The sequence below is a fragment of the Somniosus microcephalus genome, chromosome 5 (assembly GCF_052327205.1).
Source record: "Somniosus microcephalus isolate GS21.2 chromosome 5, FLI_Smic_1.0, whole genome shotgun sequence".
Lineage (NCBI taxonomy): Eukaryota > Metazoa > Chordata > Chondrichthyes > Squaliformes > Somniosidae > Somniosus > Somniosus microcephalus.
The window spans coordinates 184,182,588-184,205,093 of NC_140991.1; the positions used below are offsets into that span (position 1 = coordinate 184,182,588).

Consider the following 22,506-nt stretch of genomic DNA (forward strand, 5'->3'; position numbering starts at 1 on the left):
AACATTTTCTGTTTTTATTAGCCCTGACTTTAGTTGGGTGCTTAATATTCACGGATACAAGGTGTTCAGAAAAGATAGGGAAGGAAAAAAAAGGAGGTGGGGTGGTAGTACTGATTAGGGAAGACATTGTAGTGTTGGAAAGAGAGGATGTCCTTGAGAGGTCAAGGACAGAATACATTTGGCTAGAGTTGAGAAGCAAGAAGCATATGATCAAGCTATTGGGGGTATTCTATAGGCCTCCAAATAGTGAGAGAGAGATGGAGGAGCAAGGAAATCACAGATGTGCAAGAACTATAGAGTGGTGATATTTGGGGACTTTAATTACCCAAATATCAATTGGGATAATGTTAGAGTAAAGGGAAAGGAGGGGAAGGAATTTCTGAAATGTGTTCAGGAAAACTTCCTTGACCAGTATGTTCTCAGCCCAACTAGGAAGGAGGCATTGCTGGGAAATGAGGTAGACCACGTGTCTGCGGGACAACACTTGGGTAAGCGTGATCATCTTATCATAAGGTTTAGATTAGTAATGGAGAAGGGCAAGGAACAATTTAAAGTAGAACTTCTAAATTGGAAGAGGACTAACTTCAATGGGATGAGAGGGGAAGTGCAACGAGACCTGGGTGTCCTTGTGCACCAGTCGCTGAAGGTAAGCATGCAGGTGCAGCAGGTGGTTAAGAAGGCAAATGGTATGTTGGCCTTCGTAGCAAGAGGGTTCGAGTACAGGAGCAAGGATGTCTTGCTGCAGTTGTACAGGGCCTTGGTGAGACCACACCTTGAGTATTGTGTGCAGTTTTGGTCGCCTTATCTGAGGAAGGATGTTCTTGCCATGTAGGGAGTGCAGCGAAGATTCACCAGACTGATACCTGGGATGGCAGGAATGACGTATGAGGAGAGATTGGGTCATTTGGGCTTATACTCACTGGAGTTTAGAAGAATGAGGGGTGATCTCATTGAAACTGATAAAATTCTAACAGGACTAGATGCAGGAAGGATGTTCCCGATGGCAGGGGAGTCCAGAACCAGGGGTCACAGTCTAAAGATAAGGGGTAAGCCATTTAGGACAGAGATGAGGAGGAATTTCTTCACCCAGAGAGTGGTGAACCTGTGGAATTCTCTACCACAGAAGGCAGTTGAGGCCAATTCATTAAATATATTCAAGAAGGAGTTAGATATATTTCTTAAGGCTAAAGGGATCAAGGGATATGGAGAGAAGGCAGGAACGGGGTACTGAGTTTGGATGATCAGCCATGATCTCACTGAATGGCGGAGCAGGCTCGAGGGGCCGACTGGCCTACTCCTATCTTCTATGTTTCTATCTGGCCAGGGTACAATGGAACCAAAGATTGACAGGAAAAACTAATGGGACAATGAGTGATCTTTAAGGAGGAGTTGTTTCAGGTACAGGCTAGGCACATTCCAACAAGAGGGAAAGGTAGGGGAACCATAGCCAGGGCTCCTTGGATGACGAGAGAGATAGAGAATGTGGTGAAACGAAAAAAATGTGTATGATGAATGTCGGGTGAATTCTTCAAGGGAGAACCAGGCCAAATACAATAAGTTGAGAGGGGAAGTGAAGAGGAAAATAAGACTGGCAAAGAGAGAATATGAGAATAGAATGGCAATGAACATAAAAGGAAACCCAAAAATCTTCTACCGGCATGTAAATAGTAAGCGGGTAGTAATAGGCGGGGTGGGGCCTATTAGGGACAAAGGTGATATATGCTTAGAGGTGCAGGACAAGACTGGAATACTGAGTGCTTTGTATCCGTGTTTACTAAGGAAGAGGATGCTGACAAAATATCGATAAAGCGGAGATGGTGGAGGTAATGGATGGGGTAAAAATTGCTAGGCAGGATGTACTGGAAAGGCTGGGTATGCTTGGAGTGGATAAGTCGCCTGGTCCGGATGGCTTGCATCCCAGGTTGCTAAGGAAAGTGGGGGTGGAGATAGCGGAAGGGCTTGCCATAATCTTCCAATCTTCCCTAGATATGAGGGAGGTGCCAGAGGATTGGAAAGTGGCAAATGTGACAACATTGTTCAAGAAAGGGTGGCAAGGACAATCCTAGTAACTACAGGTTGGTCAGTTTAACATCAGTGGCGGGTAAGGTTTTAAAAACAATAATCAGGGAAAAAATTAACAGGCACTTGGCGAGGTTTAAGTTAATTCAGGAGAGCCAGCACAGATTTGTAAAAGGCAGATTGTGTTTGACTAATCTAATTGAATTTTTTGATGAAGTAACAGAGAGGCTTGATGAAGGGAATGCAGTTGATGTTGTCTATATGGATTTTAAGAAAGCATTTGACAAAGTACCACATAAAAGGCTGGTTAACAAAATTGAGGCTCAGGAATAGAAGGGGCAGTGTCAGCTTGGATAAGAAATTGGCTTAAGGTCAGGAAACAGCGAGTTGTTGTAAATGGTTGTTTTTCAGACTGGAGGATGGTAGACAGTGGTGTTCCCCAAGGGTCAGTGCTAGGACCACTGCTTTTTTGATATATATATGACTTGGATATTGGAGTACAGAGTAAAATTTCAAAATTTGCCAATGATACCAAACTTGGAGGTGTGGCAAACAGTGCGGAGGATACCAATCGACTGCAACAGGATATAGAAAGGCTAGCAGAATGGGCAGACAAGTGGCAGATGGAATTTAATACAGAGAAGCGTGAGGTGATGTATTTTGACAGAAGGGATAGGGAGAGGCTATATAGACATAATGGCACAGTTCTAAAGAGTGTGCAGGGACCTGAGGGTTCATATGCATAGATCTTTGAAGGTGGCAGGACATATTGAGAGAGTAGTTAGCAAAGCATATGGGATATTGGGCTTCATAAATAGAGGTATTGAGTACAAAAGTAGAGAAGTTATGCTGAACCTTTATAAAGTGCTGGTTAGGCCACAACTGGAGTATTGCATCCAGTTCTGGTCACCACACTTGAGGAAGGAAGTGAAGGCCCTTGAGAGGGTGCAGAGGAGATTTACCAGAATGGTTCCGGGGATGGGGGATCTTAACTCCAAGGTTAGGTTGGAGAAACTGGTGTTCTCCTTGGAGCAAAGGTAGTTGAGGGGAGATTTGATAGAGATGTCCAAGATTATGACCGGTTTGGATAAGGTAGACAGAGAAAGACTGTTCCTATTAGCTGATGGTACAAGGACTAGGGGACACAGATTTATGGTTTTGGGCAAGGGATACAGGGGGGAATGTGGGGAAGAACTTTTTTTTACAGAGTGAGTGGTAATGACCTGGAGCTCGCTGCCGACGAGGGTGGTGGAAGCGGAGACGATCAATGATTTCAAAAGGAAATTGGATAGACACTTGAGGAAAATAAACTTGCAGGGCTATGGGAATAGAGCGGGAGAATGGGACTGACTGGATTGCTCTACAGAGAGCCAGCACGAACTCGATGGGCTGAATGGCTGCCGTCTGTGCCGTTATAACTCTATGCCTTTCCCCCTAGTGGGAATGTGCCTCAACTGTACATGAGTTATTCCCTCTTTAAAGGCAGCCCATTGTTCCATTACAGTTTTGCCTGCCAATCTTTGATTATATATACTTGGGTTATGGATGCTGGAATAACACTGCTTCCACACAGTCATATCTTGCATTTTGTCACTGGAAAAGCATCCAGCTGGTAGAATTGGGAGTTACAGTAGCATCAGGCAAGTGCATTGTGTCTTTTTTTACCACTTAAATTGTCTGTCTTGGATAATACAGACACTTAATGTGTCCGGCCTTAGCTTCCCTTTCACCGGGATGCACATTCATTTTGCTCGTCACCATCGTACATCAATCTAATTAAAATGGGAAAAATTGTTGTTTTTGTCTAAAGATTTAAAACCATTGAAACTTGCCTATTAGGATAATTGGTTACTATTTTCCTATTTATGGCAGAGAATCGGGTATTGCAGTGCTGTTTGGAGCCATTGACAGTATGATGGCGACATGCAAAATTAATGTACATAGTCCTTGTCAGGGTACCTAATATAGGATGCCTGGACTCACTGTGGACATTTGCTTTATCTAAGCTATATTAATGGCTGTACAGCATCATACGGTCATGCTTCATGTGCTGTTGATCCTTTTTCCTGCTTTGAACAGCCATTTGTTTCATCAACTCTTGATCACATACTGCCAATTGTACTGTTCACCAATAAAAATGGCACTTTTAACCACCAACTATTGAACCAAAATGATGCCGGGTACCACCTGAAAAAACGTGTCTTTCTCTTTCTGATGCTAACTGCCTTCCTGGTCATTTGCAGCATTTTCTGTTTTAGTTTCATATGTTGTTTTGTGCAAATTCCAGACTTCATTTTCTGTGGCAGGTAGCATTATCAGAATGAAAGGGTACTTGGTCCTTCCTCTAAGAGAAAAAATATTGATTCATACAAAATCATTTGTATATAGAATGTCAGTTTTCAGGTTGGGGCATGTGAGGATGTTATGGAAATTCGGATACCTGGGCCGGAATTTTTTGTACCTGGTCGGCTGTGGGCGGTCACTGTGGTGGGTCACGACCTCATTCCTGATTCCATCCCGCTCCTCAGATTGACTTTCCGTTAATGGCTCCTATTAAGGCAGTCCTGTGCGTTATCTGGCCCTATTAAATGGTGCGGGTCTGATGATGTCATCGATGACGTCTTCAGCCGGGATATTTAAAGGTGCCATGGCCACATTACATTTGAAGGTTCATCTAGGATAGTGCAGGCACTGCACTGCACCATTGGAGTGTTACAAAGAGTTTTAAACATGGCTGCACAGAGACTGCACCCAGGTTCTCGGATGACTCCCTCCATATGCTTGTGGAGGGAGTGAAAGCACGCAGGGAGGTCCTCTTCCCTTCCGATGGGTGGAAGAGACCTCCCCAACAGACCAAAGGAGCCTGGCTTCAAATAGCAGAGGAGGTCAACAGCAGGAATGTTGTGAGGAGGACCTGGATGCAGTGCCAGAAACGCTTCAATTATCTCATATTAGATCAGGAAAGGTGAGTGGAAAGCCACACACAACTTCATCCTGCTGTGCCTCTCATCACATCCCCATCACTCTGCCTTCCCAACCCTACTGCACATCCTTACACCAACATATCTTGCACATTTGCACATCCACCCATCCCTCTCTATCTACATTATCACATCTCCATCTGACTAACCATCCCTCACACTCGCCCTCATCCTAATGCAATTATACCAACTAACAGCGCATCAGCCTCCTTGTGTGTTATCAACAATACCAAAAGCTACGAGATGGACTTATATGAAGTAGGCTTTTATTGACTAAGAACTAGAGCATGCCTCTGCTAGTGAATCCACCCTAAGAGCTCCCGGGGGAAGGGTGGTGAGTCACCTTTATACCCGGGCTTAGGGGTGGAGCCAGGGGCTGAGACATGCCTGGACTTGTACAGGGTTAACAGTGGTTTACCACACAGGCATGTACAGGTTAACAGTGGTTTACCACATTCACCCCTCGTTTAAAAAAGAGTCCGGCGGGGTGAAGTGTTTCAAAAGTTCGTATATGAAAGTCTCTCCGGGGGTCTTGTCTGCCGTAATGATCTTCGTGGTGCCGGTTGCAGCGGTTCTTTGCCCGCGGCCGCTTCTCGCGTGGGACGGAGCACTGGCATGTCGTCCCCTCGGGGTAGGGATGGCACCGGCATGTCGTCAGTTCGTGGTAGACACCCCGGTGGTGCGTCGTGGGTAGTGGTGGTGGGTGGAGGTGGTGGGTGGAGGTAGTGGATGGTGATCGATGGTGTTTCGGGTGGTACCTGAGGGTGCGAGGTCTCGAATTGAGACTGTGTCCTCCCGCCCGTCAGGATACGCCACGTAGGCGTACTGTGGGTTGGCGTGGAGGAGGTGAACCTTTTCGACCAGGGGGTCCGTCTTATGGCTCCTCACGTGTTTCCTGAGCAGGACGGGTCCCGGAGACGTCAGCCATGGCGGTAGTGATGTCCCCGAGGTGGATTTCCTGGGGAAGACGAACATCTTCTTGTGAGGGGTGGCGTTTGTGGCAGTACAGAGCAGTGATCGTATGGAGTGGAGCGCATCGGGGAGGACATCTTGCCAGCGGGAGATTGGGAGGCCCTTGGATTTTAGGGCGAGCATGGCGGTCTTCCACACCGTTGCGTTCTACCTGTCCGTTACCCCTGGGGTTGTAGCTGGTAGTCCTGCTCGTGGCTATGCCCTTCTCGAGCAGGTACTGGCGCAGCTCGTCGCTCATGAACGACGAGCCCCTGTCACTGTGGATGTAATTGGGGAAGCCAAATATGGCAAACAGGTCGTGGGGGCACCTGATGACTGTGGCGCTGGTCATGTCCGGGCAGGGGATGGCGAAGGGGAAACGGGAGTACTCGTCAATAATATTGAAGTACGTGTTGCGGTCAGAGGAGGGAAGGGGCCCCTTGAAATCGACGCTGAGACGTTCGAAGGGGCGGGTGGCTTTAATCAGGTGTGCCCTGTCTGGCCTATAAAAATGCGGTTTGCATTCGGCGCAGACCTGGCAGTTCCTGGTCATGGTCCTGACCTCCTCCGATGGAGTAAGGCAGGTTGCAAGCTTTAATAAGGTGGAAGAACCTGGTGACCCCCGGGTGGCAGAGATCATTGTGGAGGGTCCGTAGCCTATCGACTTGTGCGTTGGCACATGTCCCACGGGATAGGGCGTCTGGGGGCTCATTAAGTTTCCTGGGCCGGTATAAGATATCGTAGTTGTAGGTGGATAACTCGATCCTCCACCGCAATATCTTATCATTTTTGATTTTCCCCCTTTGTTGTTAAACATAAATGCTACTGACCGTTGGTCAGTGAGCAGGGTGAAACGTTTAGCGGCCAGGTAATGCCTCCAGTGCCGTACAGCCTCCACTATCGCCTGGGCCTCCTTCTCGACTGAGGAGTGTCGAATTTCGGGGCCCTGGAGGGTCCGTGAAAAGAAGGCCACGGGTCTCCCCGCCTGGTTAAGGGTTGCGGCTAGGGCGAAGTCGGATGCATCGCTCTCCACTTGGAAAGGGATGGACTCGTCCACTGCGTGCATTGTGGCCTTCGCAATGTCCTCTTTTATGAGGGTGAAGGCCGCACGGGCCTCTGCCGTCAGGGGGAAGGAGGTTGACTTGATGAGGGGCCGGGCTTTGTCCGCATAGTTGGGCACCCACTGGGCGTAGTAAGAGAAGAACCCTAGGCATCTCTTCAGGGCTTTTAGGCAGTGGGGGGGTGGGGGGGTAGTTCCAGGAGGGGGCGCATTCGATCGGGGTCGGGGCCGATGACTCCGTTTTCCACCACGCAGCCAAGAATAGCGAGGCGCGCGGTGCGGAACATACATTTTTCTCTGTTGTATGTCAGATTCAGCCGTTGGGCCGTACGGAGGAATTTTTCTATGTTGGCGTCGTGGTCCTGCCGGTCATGGCTGCAGATGGTGACGTTGTCTAGATAGGGGAAGGTGGCCTGCAGCGCGTTCTGGTCAACCATCTCCCTTTGGAAGACCGAGACCCCGTTGGTGACGCCGAAGGGGACTCAGAGGAAGTGGTAGAGGCGACCGTCAGCCTCGAAGGCCGTGTACTGGCGGTCCTCAGGCCTGATGGGGAGCTGGTGGTATGCCGACTTCAGATCAATCGTCGAATACCCGGTATTGTGCTATCTGGTTGACCATGTCAGATATGCGGGGAAGTGGGTATGCGTCTAATTGCGTGTATCGATTGATCGTCTGGCTGTAGTCAATAACCAGGCGCTGTTTTTCGCCGGTCTTTACTACCACCACTTGGGCTCGCCATGGGCTGGTGCTGCCCTCGATAATCCCTTCCCTCAGGAGTCTTTGTACTTCTGAATTAATAAAGCTCCTATCCCCGGCACTGTACCGCCTGCTTTTAGTCGCAATTGGCTTGCAGTCTTTGGCGAGATTAGCGAACAACGGCGGGGGGGGGTTTGACCTTCAGGGTGGACAGGCTGCATACTTTGCGCGGCGCCGTGTTTAAATTCTGCTGGCTGCAGACTGTAAGTGGGGGCAGGGGCCCACCATATGCCATCGTGACGCTCTCCAGATGGCACTGGAAGTCTAATCCTAGCAGTACGGGAGCGCAGAGCTGTGGCAGGACGAGGAATTTAAACTCTCTGTACTCCACGCCGTTCACTGTCAGAGTCGCTACACAGTAGCCGCCGACGTCCGCCGTATGGGACTTTGAGGCCATAAAGACCTGGTGGCGTGTGCGCATAACCGATAGGGAGTAGCGTCGCACCGTGTTGGGGTGGATGAAGCTCTCCGTGCTTCCGCAGTCGAAAAGGCAATTTGTGGCATGGCCATTTACCTTTATGTTCATCATGGACCTGGCTAGTTGATGGGGCCTGGATTGGTCCAGGGTGATGGAGGCCATCGTCGAGGTCGGTGGGTCGCTGTAGTATTCGCTCGCGCCAAGGGCCTGGTCCCGAGATGGTGTCCAAGATGGCGGCTCCCCCTCGGCTGGTGGTGTCCAAAATGGCGGCCCGCACGGCTCACACGTGGTTGGTGGGGTCCAAAATGGCGGCCTGTACGGTTCACACGCGGCGCTGCTGGAATTGGGGGTAGATTTCGCCTTGCACACTCTCGCGTAGTGGCCTTTCTTGCCGCATTTGGAGCAGGTCGCGTCCTTTGCTGGGCATTGCTGTCTGGGGTGCTTGGCCTGGCCGCAGAAGTAGCATTTCTGGCCTCTGGTCATTGCAGCTGTAGTTGGGCTGCTGGCGGCTTGTGGCCTTACCGGGTCCCAAGATGGCTGCTCCCGTGGCATCCACGTGGCCATCCGGTCAGGAGGGTAGGTGTCCATGTTCTGGAGGGCCACGTCTCGCGAGTTAGCGAGGGCCACCGTCTTCTGCAGGTCGAGCCCCTTCTGTTCCAGCAGCCTCTGCCGAGTATAGTTGGACCTGATGCCGGCTACGTAGGCGTCTCGGATCAGGTCTTCCGTGCATTCCTTGGCCGTCACCGCTTTGCAATTACAGTCCCGGCCGAGGACTCTCAGTGCCAGTAAATATTCAGCGCCCGATTCCCCGGGGCGCTGTTTTCGGGTAGCCAGCAGGTGTCTGGCGTAGACCTCGTTAACAGGCCTCACGTATTGTTCCTTTAGCGTCGCGATGACGGCTGCGTAAGTAGTGGCGTCTCGGATGATCGAGTAGACTCGGTGGCTCACCCGTGAGATCAAGACAAGCCGTTTCGCATCGTCTGTAGTGACAGTAGTGCTGGAGGCCTCCAGGAAGGCTTCGAAACAGCTCAGCCAGTGTTCAAAGTTATTGGCTGCATCTGCTGCTTGAGGATCCAGGTCTAAACGTTCCGGCTTCAAGATTTGCTCCATGTTGAAAATTAGCGCATCAATTTTATTGACTATCAACAATACCAAAAGCTATGAGATGGACTTATATGAAGTAGGCTTTTATTGACCAAGAACTAGAGCATGCCTCTGCTAGTGAATCCATCCTAAGAGCTCCCGGGGGGAGGGTGGTGAGTCACCTTTATACCCGGGCTTAGGGGTGGAGCCAGGGGCTGAGACATGCCTGGACTTGTACAGGGTTAACAGTGGTTTACCACACAGGCATGTACAGGTTAACAGTGGTTTACCACAGAGGCCACGTGGCATTGGCACCCCACTCCATCATTGTCACCCTCAAGATGTAACCCATTCATTCCTTACACTCATTCCATCACTCTCACTCAACCTCTTCATCCCTTTTTGCAGCAAAAGAGAGCCCACAATAAAAGGGAGAGTGAGAACCGGAGGTGGCCCTCCATCATTGGCCACCTTAGCAGCAGAGGAGGTTACCTTGCAAGTGTCTGGATTCACAAAGCAGCTGGAGGTGGGAGACAGTGAGAGGGGGACATCTCAGCAACCTGGTGACAGAATGACATCTCATACAGCCACATGGCATACATCAGTCACTCATATGGGGACTGATGTCAGCAGCCAGTGAATGTTCATCATGTGCATAATGGTATCTACCCTTTCTTGATATTACATTTCTAAATCATCTCTTTACCCTCCCACAGATCCATCAAGTGCACCCCCACCCCACATCATACATAAGCGCACCCAGCACCAGCGCAGATACGCACACCTTGGGTGTAACGCAAGATAGCGTTGTGTTGTCACCTGGTGTCTCACAACTTACAGGTGAGCAAGCGCAGATGGCGGAGACAAGGACAGCAATGGAGACTCCTTGCCAGAGGGCGCAGGACACTCCCAGCTCTGCTCAGCTGCATGCAGACGCTGAGCCTCGGGGGCCATCCAGCAAGAGGGTATTCTTGGAGGTGCAGCGAGATGTGCAAGAGGCTTTGGCAGGATTTGCGATGTCTGCAAATGGGCAAAGAATGGTGGAGACCATCTCCAACATGAGCACTATCGTGTTGCAGGCAATGGTGACTGTAGGCTCTTCCATGGATAGGATGGCCACCTGCACGGAGCAGCTAATGCGCCACTCACAAGAACACATGCTATCTATGGAGAATAGATGGCAGAGGCTCATAGACCTCCTATTCTAGGAGGGATGTCAACGTAGACGTGGGTCCTCATCACCCCACTGCTGTGCAGCAACGTGCTCTCCAGCTCCTTGTTAGCAGGGAAGTGTGGGTGGCCCATGAGAGGGATGATGGTGAGAGGGGACATGTAAGTGGGGACTTCTCTCAGTGCTCACACTTTTCCCCCGTTGCTCCCCCCCTCAGTCAGAGCCCCACATGCCTCCTCGGTTCGTGATGGCCGAGGCTGTACCTGCACAGTCGCAGGAGGAGCAGATTTTGACTGGGCCATCACGGGCTCCAAAACCTAGAGTACGTCTGCCAGAAGTGTCTCTGCAGTCGCAGCAGGGAAGTGAGCAGGCTGCCTCTACGTCTGCTGAATGCATAGGGGTAGCACGCCACAGGTAGAAGCACGCGCAAGAGAAAGTTGCAACACAAGTAGATGCACAAGGGTAGCCACTTGGGTTTTTTAATAAATGTTTCTGTTATTGTGATGTCTCGCATAAAACTATTTTCACCACTGGACAAATTGGTGTGCAACTTTGGAAGTGGCTTAGTGAGTTGGAGTGAATGGTCAGACATACCGACCACCATTGCTGGAGGTAACATGAAGTGGCTTAGTGAGTTGGAGTGAATGGTCAGACATACCGACCACCATTGCTGGAGGTAACATGAAAGGAATGGCTTGGTCATTGTAGGGATGCTTCATGGTTCTGCTGTGGGATGCTGCATCAGGTTTGCACCATGTGGCAGCCATATGGGTGTAATGTGTGAAGTTAAGTAAATCTGGACATGATGAGGCCATGTCTGGCCTCCCGGGCAGCAATGTGCTTGGGTACTGGTGGGATCAGGAACATAGGTTCCTCCAGCTCCAGCTCGTTTTCCAGCTGATGCTGCTCCTCCTCCTCCTCCTCTGAAGAGGATGTGCACTCAGCGCCTTGCTCCTCATGCAGTGCTAATCCTCGCTGCTGCGCTATGTTGTGCAGGGCGCAGCAGACAACGACGATTCTGGAGATCCTGGCTGGTGCCTCCTTTGGCACTGCTGCTCCATTATGTTGAGGAAGCTCATCATCTGCCTGTATACCCTGTGTTTGGGGTATCTCCTGCGATGCGGTGCAGCCCTGTGCTGATGGCCTCTGCCCTGGGCAGCATCAGGTGGTTGGGGAGAATATTGGTGGTGGTGTTGGTGCTGCTGCTGTGCCTGGTGCTACTGGTTTTGGGGCTCATAGTTGACCGAATCTGAGGACCAAGGTGAGACAGTATAAATGGCACCCATGCTGATGGAATAGATTGCTTACCAAATAGAGATGACAGAAGCAATCTGTCAGTGGTGTGATAGGTTTTACCAATGAGGTGACGGTGGATTGCAATTTTGCTGGAAACGGTTGCAACCTCCAGAAAGCTAACTCTATGCTAATGATGGACTCAGCAACTGCATTTGCTTTAGGAAAGTGATCAGCTGTCAGGTAGGAATTTTTATTGTACTTTTCATGCTGTGCAGTAATGAGGTGCATCAGTGGCCACTGAACTTCCGCCTCAGGTTCACAGATGTGGTTCCCGAGCTGCGTGATTCCCGCGCTCATCCATGGAAATTTGAAAGGTATGGTTAAAAAGGCACTTAGGGTCTGACAAGTACTTCATAATGATCTCAATTACCTCGGCCGTTCGGGTTGCTGACGTACTGGCAAACCCGCCTGAGGGAAAGGCGCAGGATGCCGAGGATGACGGCAGGTTCCCGACCCGCTCCAAGGTTTTTCATATTTCCTTCCTGACCCGCCTCCAATCGCACCCGCATGGACCCCAGAAAATTCCGGTCTTGGTGTGTCCATTGAACCTTCCATATTCACCTTGCATGCAGAAGGATTTCAAAGAATGGGAAGCACATGAAATTGTAGCTTTTGTTCTTCTAAATTTGGATTGTCTAGATAAAATATTTTGACTTGTGTAACATTCAGGTAGTCACTGCTGGGAAAGGAAACATTTTCTACTTTTACTACCTGTACCAGTATTGAGTACTGTTAGGTGAAATATGGTCAGAATTAAAGCAAAATTTTTGCTCCACTGTAGACCTTACATCAGCATGAAAAGCTTGTAGAGATTACCAATCTCTTTCAAATTATCAGTAACCAATATGGTGGGAATATTGTATTAAGACAGAATCTAACACACTAGTTATACAGCAAAAACATACGACCGTGACAAGCAGCTGGTACCGGTCCCGATTGGACAGACGGCTGGCGTGCGGGAACAGTTCTCTGGCTTACGACCTTTCTCCCTCTCTAGAACCTCCAGAAATGGGTTGAGTCCACTCCTGGAAGAGTGTTAGACCAGCCCCACTCTTGTATGGATCTCCCTTCCACCGTCTGTGCTCAGGGGTTTTCAAGTCTTTCTCTTATACCTGTTTTAGGGGTGGGCCTGGGGCCAAATTATTGACCACACCATTTAACCTATAGAGGCTCTCCATAAAACTCTGTGCCCAATGGCACGCTGAGTTCTTTGTCTCAATTCTTGGGTGAAAGCCCTCCCTCAGAGGGGCCTCATGTCCTTTGCCAATTTATCTTTCTTGTTCATACATTTTGAAGGTTCCTCCATTGGAATTCGTTCTATCTCTCTCTCCCTATCCTCCCTGGCACAGCAAGTACAAGGCCTGACCTCGTACCCTCTCCATCAAGGGGCCAACGTCAGCGCTGTCTTGCTCATCCTGCTGTTATCCAAACTATCTTCCTTTAATCTAACAGACTGTTCCATCCTGAGATGGATACCTTAACTCTCCTAAATTCCTTTTATACTACAGGAAACTTTCGATTTACCGGCACCTAAGTAACCGGAAATCTCGGTTAACCGGCAAAATTCAGGAGTAGGTTCAGGTAAGTTTTATTACTTGCCTTCCTCGATCTGTTGCTGTGCAAGGGTGTGGCTGCAGCTGTTGCTAAGCTACAGAGATGCTTGGAGCTTGTGGCCATTGTTCTGAACCTGTTGCTAAGCAACAGGGTTTGTTGCTTTATACGGAGCTCTCAGCTCCGTATCTTTTACTATAGCTTTCGGTTATCCGGAATTGTTGATGATGAACCGGCGTCATGTCGGTGCCGGATAAAAAAAAGTTCCTGTAATTATCTTCGCAAGCAGTTCTGTTTAGCTCATGCTAATTCCTACCTTAGCATTATATCATGGTTATTAGTAATAATAGAAGAAACATAGGCATTGAGCCTTAGTTGAAAAATTAGAAATACATAATCAGTTGAAATCCTAACTTGAAAACAGCAGATAGTTAGCTTGGAAACAAGATTATATATGACTGTCACAGTACAGAATGCTATAACATCCGCTGGGAACTAAAACCCAAGCAGATTCTAAGCATCTTTCTAGTTATTCTAATACTAGTCTGAAGAGACTTTTTGTCTCCAGTTCTAATACCATCATGTAAACACAGCATTATTCGAGTCACAATTGTATCCGCATAACCATATACATTTTGGACATCACTGATTTCTAACAATTGGGAATTTTTCCAATTCCCACATCAGCCTCTGAGTGAGATTGTCATTTTAGCCACTATTTTGTTGTGCGAGTCTACGATCATTAGGAACCAGATGGAGACTGGAATAAGATTGGAGCGTGGAACTCTTCCAGTCAGCAGGTAGAAGAAACTTTCAATTTAAAAAAAAAAAAAAAAAACTGCAGTTACTGAAACAGAAAATTCTGGAAATTAGCTGTTGATCAATCAGCAGCTAATAGACAAAAGGCACTTTGAAATTTTCAGTATAATATTTTGTAGGAACTGAAAACTAAAAGATAAGCAAGCCCCTTAAGAGGGGGAAGAAACGGTGGATAGTTTAATTACAGAGAGGAAGTTAATGGGTTAAATAACTCCATACTACTTAATAAGAAAGTGTGTTAGATGATGATTTCATTGAGGCAGTGGAAGATATTGAAAGAACAAGAGAATGTGAAATCCACCAGGACTCTGAAAAGGCAAACTGGGAGGTACATGCAAGAAAATAGGTGAAATTGGAGATACAATAATAAAAGAACCCAGTGGTCTGAAGTAAAGAAAGAATGATTTGCATTTATATAGCGCCTTTCACGAGCACCGGACGTCTCAAAGCGCTTTACAGCCAATGAAGTACTTTTTGAAGATTGAAATGCTGGAAACACAGTAGGTCAGCTAGTCATAAAAAGGGAAAAAACAGGCCAACACCCTGAGCACGTAATTTTCCCCACCCTGCAAAAACTGTGGTCTGATGATCTACACCTGAAATGTTAAACCACCTCCTCTTCTCTCCCATCTCCCCAAATGATGACCGTCATCAGTATCTCTATGCTGCATAGAAAATTGTAGATATACTGTAACTAAAGTCTAAAGTTATTAAAGTTAATGATCAAAGGCTGCGGAGAAAGTTGAGGTGCTGGTGCTGATGTTGCATTGAAGAAACTTTTATCCCATTAGGATATAGTGGATTTAAACCTAGGAACCAGCACTGGAGGGACTGCGTGCTAACCCATTGCACCACCTGGTCTCTCAAATAACTTGAAATCTGTGAAAGTTGTGTTGATTTAAAATTATCTGGTTTTATGCTGTACTGAAACATACAGGGTAAACACCAAAATTCCTAAATTGAATTAATTTTATTTTAGAGTCCATGTTGATGCACTATATTTGTTAATTTCACACTGCACAAATTCTGAATGTGGAAGAAATATGCTTTATGGTAATGATGTAAAATGTTTTTAATTTCTAGTATTAAAAGTTGAAGATATAATGGGAAGTCACATTGAAGACCCAATTACTTTCTGGGGTCAGGTAATTCGATTTTAAATTTTCTTTACGTACAGTAAAATGCAGTTTTCTATTACTGATTTGTGGAAGAATTTGTGCATGTACAGTATTGGGACACTACTTGGAATTTGCTTAACTAAAAGCTACACTTATATAATAAATCGTACAAAGTTAGATCACTGAAGCAGGCCGTTTGTTCCATCAAGTCTATGCCAGTGTTTTTGCTCATGAGCTGCTTAATCTAATCTCACTCCCCCATTGCCTTTTATTATGTCCTGTTTTCCCCGAGCATAATTTTTTTGGAAAATAAATTATGGACTTTACTTCTTTGTGGCAGATAATTCCACGTTATACCCATCCTGTTTATATAAAAAATAAAATAAAAAATTCCAACCTCCCCTTTAATTCATTTCATGATTATCTTAAATTTGTGGTCTCTTGTTGCCATTGGCTGACATGTAGAAGAAATCTATTACTATTTACCTTACCATAGCTCTTCATAATCTTGAAGATCTATCAGGTCACCTATTAATATTCTCAGTTCTAGTGAAAAAACCTTAACTTGTCAAGGCTCACTTCATAACTAACCCTTCATTCCTGATAACATCCTAGTGAATCTATGCTGCACTGTTCCCATTGGTTAAATATCCTTACTATAAGGTGCTGCACATAATACTCCAGCTGCAGCCTAACTAAGGTCTTGTACAAGTTCAACATTACCTCCTTGCTTTTGTATTTTGCAAAATCAAGGATTCTACTTTTTGTGGTCGTATCTACTTGTGCTGCCACATTTACTTACCCATGTATCTGCACGTCAAGGTTCCTTTACTTCATTTTAAAATCTTACCATCTGTTGGCGGATTTATTGTGGTTACGATCACAACGAATGGTTGTTAGTCCTGCAATAATAACTTCCGCGTGATTCAAGCTCGAGTGGTTTTAAAAAACAAGCTTTAATATACATTGACTAATAACAGTATTGCCCTTATACAAGTGTTCTACAGTATTACTGTAGTGTCCGCGTATCAATAACACACGGACTGCAGGAGAACGGTGATAAGAGGTGTTTACTGAACAGGGTATGCTGGAACTGAAAGTACAGAAGCCTGCTACGGCTTTATATACAGGTGTGGTCACTGCCGGTACTACAGTATAAAAGCAGTTCTCTCTTAAAGGTACATACTCAACAATTCCTCCCCTTTTAGATAAACAGTACATAACATTCATTTAACAATTGAATAATAACTAATTACAATTACAATTTTCTTTGTACTATATACATCAGCTGAAAGTAATCATTTATAAATTCAGTCTTTGAGGAGGCTTCCTGATCCTGTCTGGATAGCGCCTTTCTCGAGTACCCTGTTCTTGCGGCGGAGTCGATTCTGGCTCATTGTCATTGGTTGGTTCGTCAGCTTCCAATACCACTGATTCTGAGGTAGACGCAATCTGTACTTCGGGTTCATCACCAGGTGCACATGCTCATGGTATGGGTTTGACTTGTTCCTGTGACTCTTGAATCTGGTCAGCATGGCGTCTCACGATGCTCTCTCCAACGTCCACTGTGTACATTAGTGGTCCCTGCCGTGTGCATATCGTTCCTGGCTGCCATTTTTCTGTTCAGTAGTCGCGGGCCAAGACTGGTTGCCCTATCTTGAAGCTCCTGGTTGGCTTTTCATTGATGTGTTGGAATTGCTTATTCTCAACATCTCGTCTTATGTTTGGTTTGAGCAAGTCCAGGCGACATCTTAACCCGCGGTTAAAGAACATCATGGCTGGAGCTTGGTTGGTGACTGCATGTGTCGCATTTCGGTAAGCAAACGAGAAATTATCCACCTTGTGTTGCAGTGGTATGTTGTCGTTATACATCGCCTTTATTGCTTTTTTAAAGGTTTGAGCAAACCTCTCAGCCAATCCATTTGTGGCTGGATGATATGGGGCGGATGTGTAATGCTTTACCGCATTATTCCTCAAAAACCTCCGGAAATCCTCGGACACAAACTGTGGTCCATTGTCGGAGCAAATCTGTTCTGGCAAGCCATTCCTGGCGAAGATGGTCCGTAGGACTGCAATAGTTTTCTCCGTGCTGTTGGAGGACATTTTGATGACCTCTGGCCATTTCGAATGTGCATCCACAGCGATTAGAAACATTGAGTCCATAAATGGACCAGCAAAATCAATGTGTACCCGTTGCCATGGAGATGAGGGCCACTCCCATGGGTGTAGCGGGGCCTGTGGTGGAGCGTTTTGGACTTTCTGGCATCCTGTGCATCTCTTGGTCATTTCCTCGATTTCTTTATCGATTCCCGGCCACCACACAAACGCCCTGGTTAGGCTCTTCATTTTTACCCCTCCCAGATGACCCTCATGAAGCTCATTGAGCACTCTTTCTCTCAACTTGGGTGGAATTGCCACTCGGGATCCACACATCAAGGTCCCCCGGCACACTGACAGCTGTTCTCTCCTTGGCGAGAATGCTGGCAACAGTGAGTCGCCATGTGCTGGCCATCCCTTCACCGTCAAATCATAGACCCGAGAGAGTGTCGGGTCATTTCGGGTTTCCTTCTCTATACTTGAGTTTGTAACAGGTAGACATTCGACTATGGTTGAATGGAATATCTCAACAGGGTCCACTGCAGGTGCTTCCTCCACCGTAGGCAGCGGCAGGCGCGACAGCCCATCAGCGTTTCCATGCTGTTTCGTGCCCTTATACGCTATGTCGTATTGATGTGCCCCTAGAAAAAGGGACCACCTTTGCAGATGTTGCGCCGTCATCACCGGAACGCCCGTCTTTGGGTTAAAAATGGAGACAAGAGGCTGGTGATCAGTCAGTAAGCTGAATTTCTGCCCGTGCAGATAGTGATTGAACTTCTTCACCCCCCACAACAGGCTGAGGGCCTCCCTGTCAATCTGGGCGTAGTTACGCTCGGCTGAAGTTAACGAGCGTGACGCAAAGGCTATTGGCCTCTGAACCGTCAAGGAATTTGTGCGACAGCACCGCTCCAATGCCGTAGGGAGACTCATCACATGCCAACCGAATCGGTAGTGATGGATTGTAGTGGGCCAATACTTCTTTTGAAGTGATTAGGCATTTACATTTCTGAGGCACGCTAACACTCATCACTCCATTTCCATGCTACTCCAGTTTGCAGCAGGGCGTTCAGCGGGTGCAGAATTGTAGACAAATTTGGCAAGAACTTATGGTAGTAGTTCACCAACCCTAGGAACGACCTCAGTTGTGACACATTTTCCGGTGCTGGAGCCTTGACTACTGCCTCAATCTTGTCTGGGGACTTATGTAACCCCTCTTCATCAATCACGTGGCCACAATACGAGATTTGTTTCCTGAAAAACTCGCATTTGGGGCGGTTGGCTCGTAGCCCATATTCTTGTAATCTAGTGAGCACCTGCTCCAGGTTGGCAAGGTGTTCACTGTCATTTCTGCCCGTAACCAGGATGTCGTCAAAATAACACTGGGTCCCCGAGATCCTTTGCAGGACTTGTTCCATCGCTCTCTGCCAAATTGCCGGAGCTGATGCTACCCCGAATACCAGTCGGTTGTACTGGTAAAGACCTTTTGTGAGTGTTTATCGTGAGGTATTTTCTAGATGATTCATCTACCTCCATTTGTAGATACGCTTGGGCCAGATCAATCTTCGTAAAGTGTTTCCCTCCAGATAGTGAGGCGAAAATATCTTCTATCCGCGGAAGTGGATATTGTACTGTGTGCAGGACTGGGTTCACAGTTACCTTGAAGTCCCCACAGATGCGAACCTTCTTCGGTTCCCCAGGCGTGCTGCTCAATGCTTTCTTCATTACAGGAACGATGGGTGTGGTCCACTCGCTCCAGTCCACCTTGGACAGCACACCCGCATGCTCCAGACTCTCCAGCTCTGCTTCGACGGCTGGGTGGATCGCATACGGTACCGGTCTGGCCTTAAAAAATTTTGGGTTTGCGTTATCTTCAATTTTTATCGTTGCCGTTACACCTTTGAGTCCCAAGTCCTTGCTGGAACACCTCTTTCGCGTCAGTTAGAATTTTTGACAATCGTCCAGGTGTGGCGTCGTCATCCTTTTTGTCAGCCACAGCTAGCGCCTGAATGGAATGCCAATCCAATTGTATTTTTCGGATCCATTCACGTCCCAATAATGGTGGTCCTTCATCTTGTAGTATATATAGATACAGTTCCTGTGTTTCCTTGCCGTTGTATTTAACGGGCACCCTTATTTTTCCTCTGGGGTAGACTTTTTGCCCCGTATATGTCTTCAAGACAATGGACGTATCCTTCAAGGGAATGTGTGAGAATAGCCGCTCGTAGTCTCATCGATTCATGACTGTTAGGGCTGATCCTGTGTCCAATTCCATCTTTACTTGGGACCCTGCTATCATGAGGGTGACCCAAATGGTTCGGTGATCCTCCTTTGCGATCACGTTGTGTAACTTTAGACAACTTAGTCTCCTGCTCCCGGAGTCATTATCACTCTTCTGGTCTTCTGAACTACTGTCTGTCATCTTTTGTACTTTCTTGTACTTTTCCTTCGTCGTTCTTTTAGTGTTGGTTTTCTTTCCTGACCTGCAGACTCGTGCTATGTGTCCCACTTTTCCACATTGCCTGCATACTTTGTCCTTAGCCCAGCAATCCTTCTGGTCATGGTTTGTTCTGCCGCAGCGATAGCACTTTTCTGCTCCATATGCCATTTCATTGGTGCTATATTCTTGCGGTTTCTGTTGTATTTCCGCAGCTCCCTGTGCTGCTGCTTCGTAGGATACTGCAACGATGAAAGCCTTTTCTAGCGTAAGGTCCTTTTCCGAAAGTCGTCGTTTCTGGGTTCCTTCACTCTGGAGCCCGCCGACAAACTTATCCCTTAAGGTATCTGCCAGTCCTGCTCCGAACTGGCAGTGCTTCGATAACTTGCGTAGTTCCGTAAGATAGTCGGCATTACTCTCATCTTTGTGCTGGTTTCTTTTATGGAACTTGAATCTTTCTGCTATCAGCAGCGGTGTAGGGTTTAGATGTTCCTGTAAGATATTGACAATCTCTTCAAAGCTTTTCTCCATTGGTTTAGCTGGGGTAATTAAATTCCGCAATAGGCCGTAGGTTCTCGCGCCCATCAAATTTAATAATACCGACGACGCCTTTTCATCGGCCACCCCGTTTGCCTTGCAGTACACTTCAATTCTTTCCACATACGTGGTCCAGTCTTCTATTTCGTTGTCGAAAGCAGTGATACTGCCACTCTTCGGCATCTTGGGTGGTTTAAAATGGCGCCTCCCGCGCTTTTCCTTCTTCCCCCAATGGGTTAAAATGGCGCCTCCCGTGCTTTTCCTTCTTCCTCTTGCTGCCAATGCTGCTCCTAGCATTCTAAATAGTAATGGCGGCGCCCCGCGGCTTCGGCACGTCTCTCTTTTGTTAGTTAAATTCCTTAGTTTTATTCTTTTTCGACGCTGTCCACTGCGCGTCTCTTTTCCTTCCCCTCTTTTTATTTTCTCTAACGCTGCCCGGCTCTTGAGCACCGACCGCGCCCTGTGCGCTCCACCCTCTCTCTCTCTTTTCCTTCCCGACGACGTTGCACGGCCCCCTTGCAGAGCCGCTCGATCGAGCTCAAGCCCGCCGCAGTCCGGAAGGGTCAGCGCACTACCTGCTACCAGCACGATTTGCTGGAACACCTTGACTGGGGAGCCAAGCCTAGCTCTCCACAGCTTCCCCTGCAATTCACTGAACTCCGATGGATCACTGGGCGGTTGCCCAGGTTCGACGCCCGTTGCTCTGGCTTCGACCTCCAAGAAGCTTCTTTTCAGGGATGGATCCCCGTGAGGTGATGCAGTACTGCAGGTGAGTTCGAACCTGCTCGTCGCCACTGTAGTGTCCGCGTATCAATAACACACGGACTGCAGGAGAACGGTAATAAGAGGTGTTTACTGAACAGAGGGTATGCTGGAACTGAAAGTACAGAAGCCTGCTACGGCTTTATATACAGGTGTGGTCACTGCCGGTACTACAGTATAAAAGCAGTTCTCTCTTAAAGGTACATACACAACAATTACATTAAATGACTAGCAATTAATACAACCTGTTTTCTCCGTGAAGTTCAAGATGATCAGACTTGACCTTCGTGGGCTACCGTTGGGTAAATGGATTCCCGACTGTCCTGAGAGCTCTTTTTGGAGGGAAGAGGCTCTACCATTATACTATTGGGCTGCACTTACGAATCTTTGTTCTTCTCTCTTAGTCATTAATCCTGCCCCCATTATGACTGTACTAACTGACTTCAGTGGTGCTACTTTGTCCTTTATCTCGGTTGAATAAGAGTTTGTACCTCTCAGGAATGCGTAAGCTTCTGTTGTCCGAATGCCAACTTAATACTGGCCTAGCATTCTACTTCCATGTCTAAATTGCCCTTGTTACAAGTCTTTAGGTATGTAGGTCTCTTATGAGCCAGTCCTTTATCTAAGTGTGGATATCTCTTGACCTGGGTGTTTAATCATCATTCTGCAATTTCAGCATTTTCTGTCTGAGTTTCCAAATTGTCTTTTGTTCACACACACACCGATACATCTCGGCTTCTCCCCTTTCCACTGCTGGAGCAAAGTGAGCTGGAATACTTGACTATTTAAACCACTTTAAAATATTCTAATACCATCCAAGGTGTATTTCCTTTCTCTCTCTTCTATCAATATATACTTTTGCAGTCTTTTACGATTCTCATCTCCATTTTTAATTCCTCCCCCTCATCACCAAGATCCAGGTTATTTGTCTGCCTTAAGTTTGAGTAGCTTTTTCATCTCTTTAAATAGTAATCTCCACTACTGTTCCATACCCAAATTTCCATTGTTGAGCTAAAATTCTGTTTTCTAATTTTTACTTCTATTTGTCTGGGCAAGATCTCCTTTTTTAATATAATCTGCTTTTTTCCAGTTAAATACCCCATCCTGGACTTTTTTACCTTTTCTATTATTGCAGTGAGCCTAATTATTTTGTCTTATTTCCTCAAATGTTCTCCTTTTAGCATATCCAGTCATTCTATTTTATTACCAGACCCAGGTCAAGTAGTGCTTCCTTCTTAGCTGGAGTAGCAATATTTTGACTGAGAAAACATTATTGAATACACTGCAAAAAAAAAACTTTTCTTACCACAAACATTTTCATCTTTAATTTCCTTTCGCGTGGGGAACCCGAAAGTTGAAGTGGCGTGTTTTGCAGTGGCTTTTTAACGAGGCCACTGCATTTGTATCTGACTTCTGGGTTTCCTGATCATTAATGCGAGCGGGCGTGATTTCG

General features: G+C 47.1%; 1 protein-coding gene across 7 annotated transcripts in view; it reads left to right on the forward strand.

Moving 5' to 3' along the window:
* Positions 1 to 22,506, forward strand: part of stk31 (serine/threonine kinase 31) — a 165,220-nt gene that overhangs the window by 7,200 nt on the left and 135,514 nt on the right. For all 7 annotated transcript variants that reach the window (XM_085988491.1, XM_085988490.1, XM_085988486.1 and 4 more), the window contains exon 3: positions 15,189 to 15,250. In XM_085988491.1, coding sequence (XP_085844617.1) covers positions 15,189 to 15,250 — 62 coding nt within the window. The remainder of the gene's footprint in view (positions 1 to 15,188; positions 15,251 to 22,506) is intronic.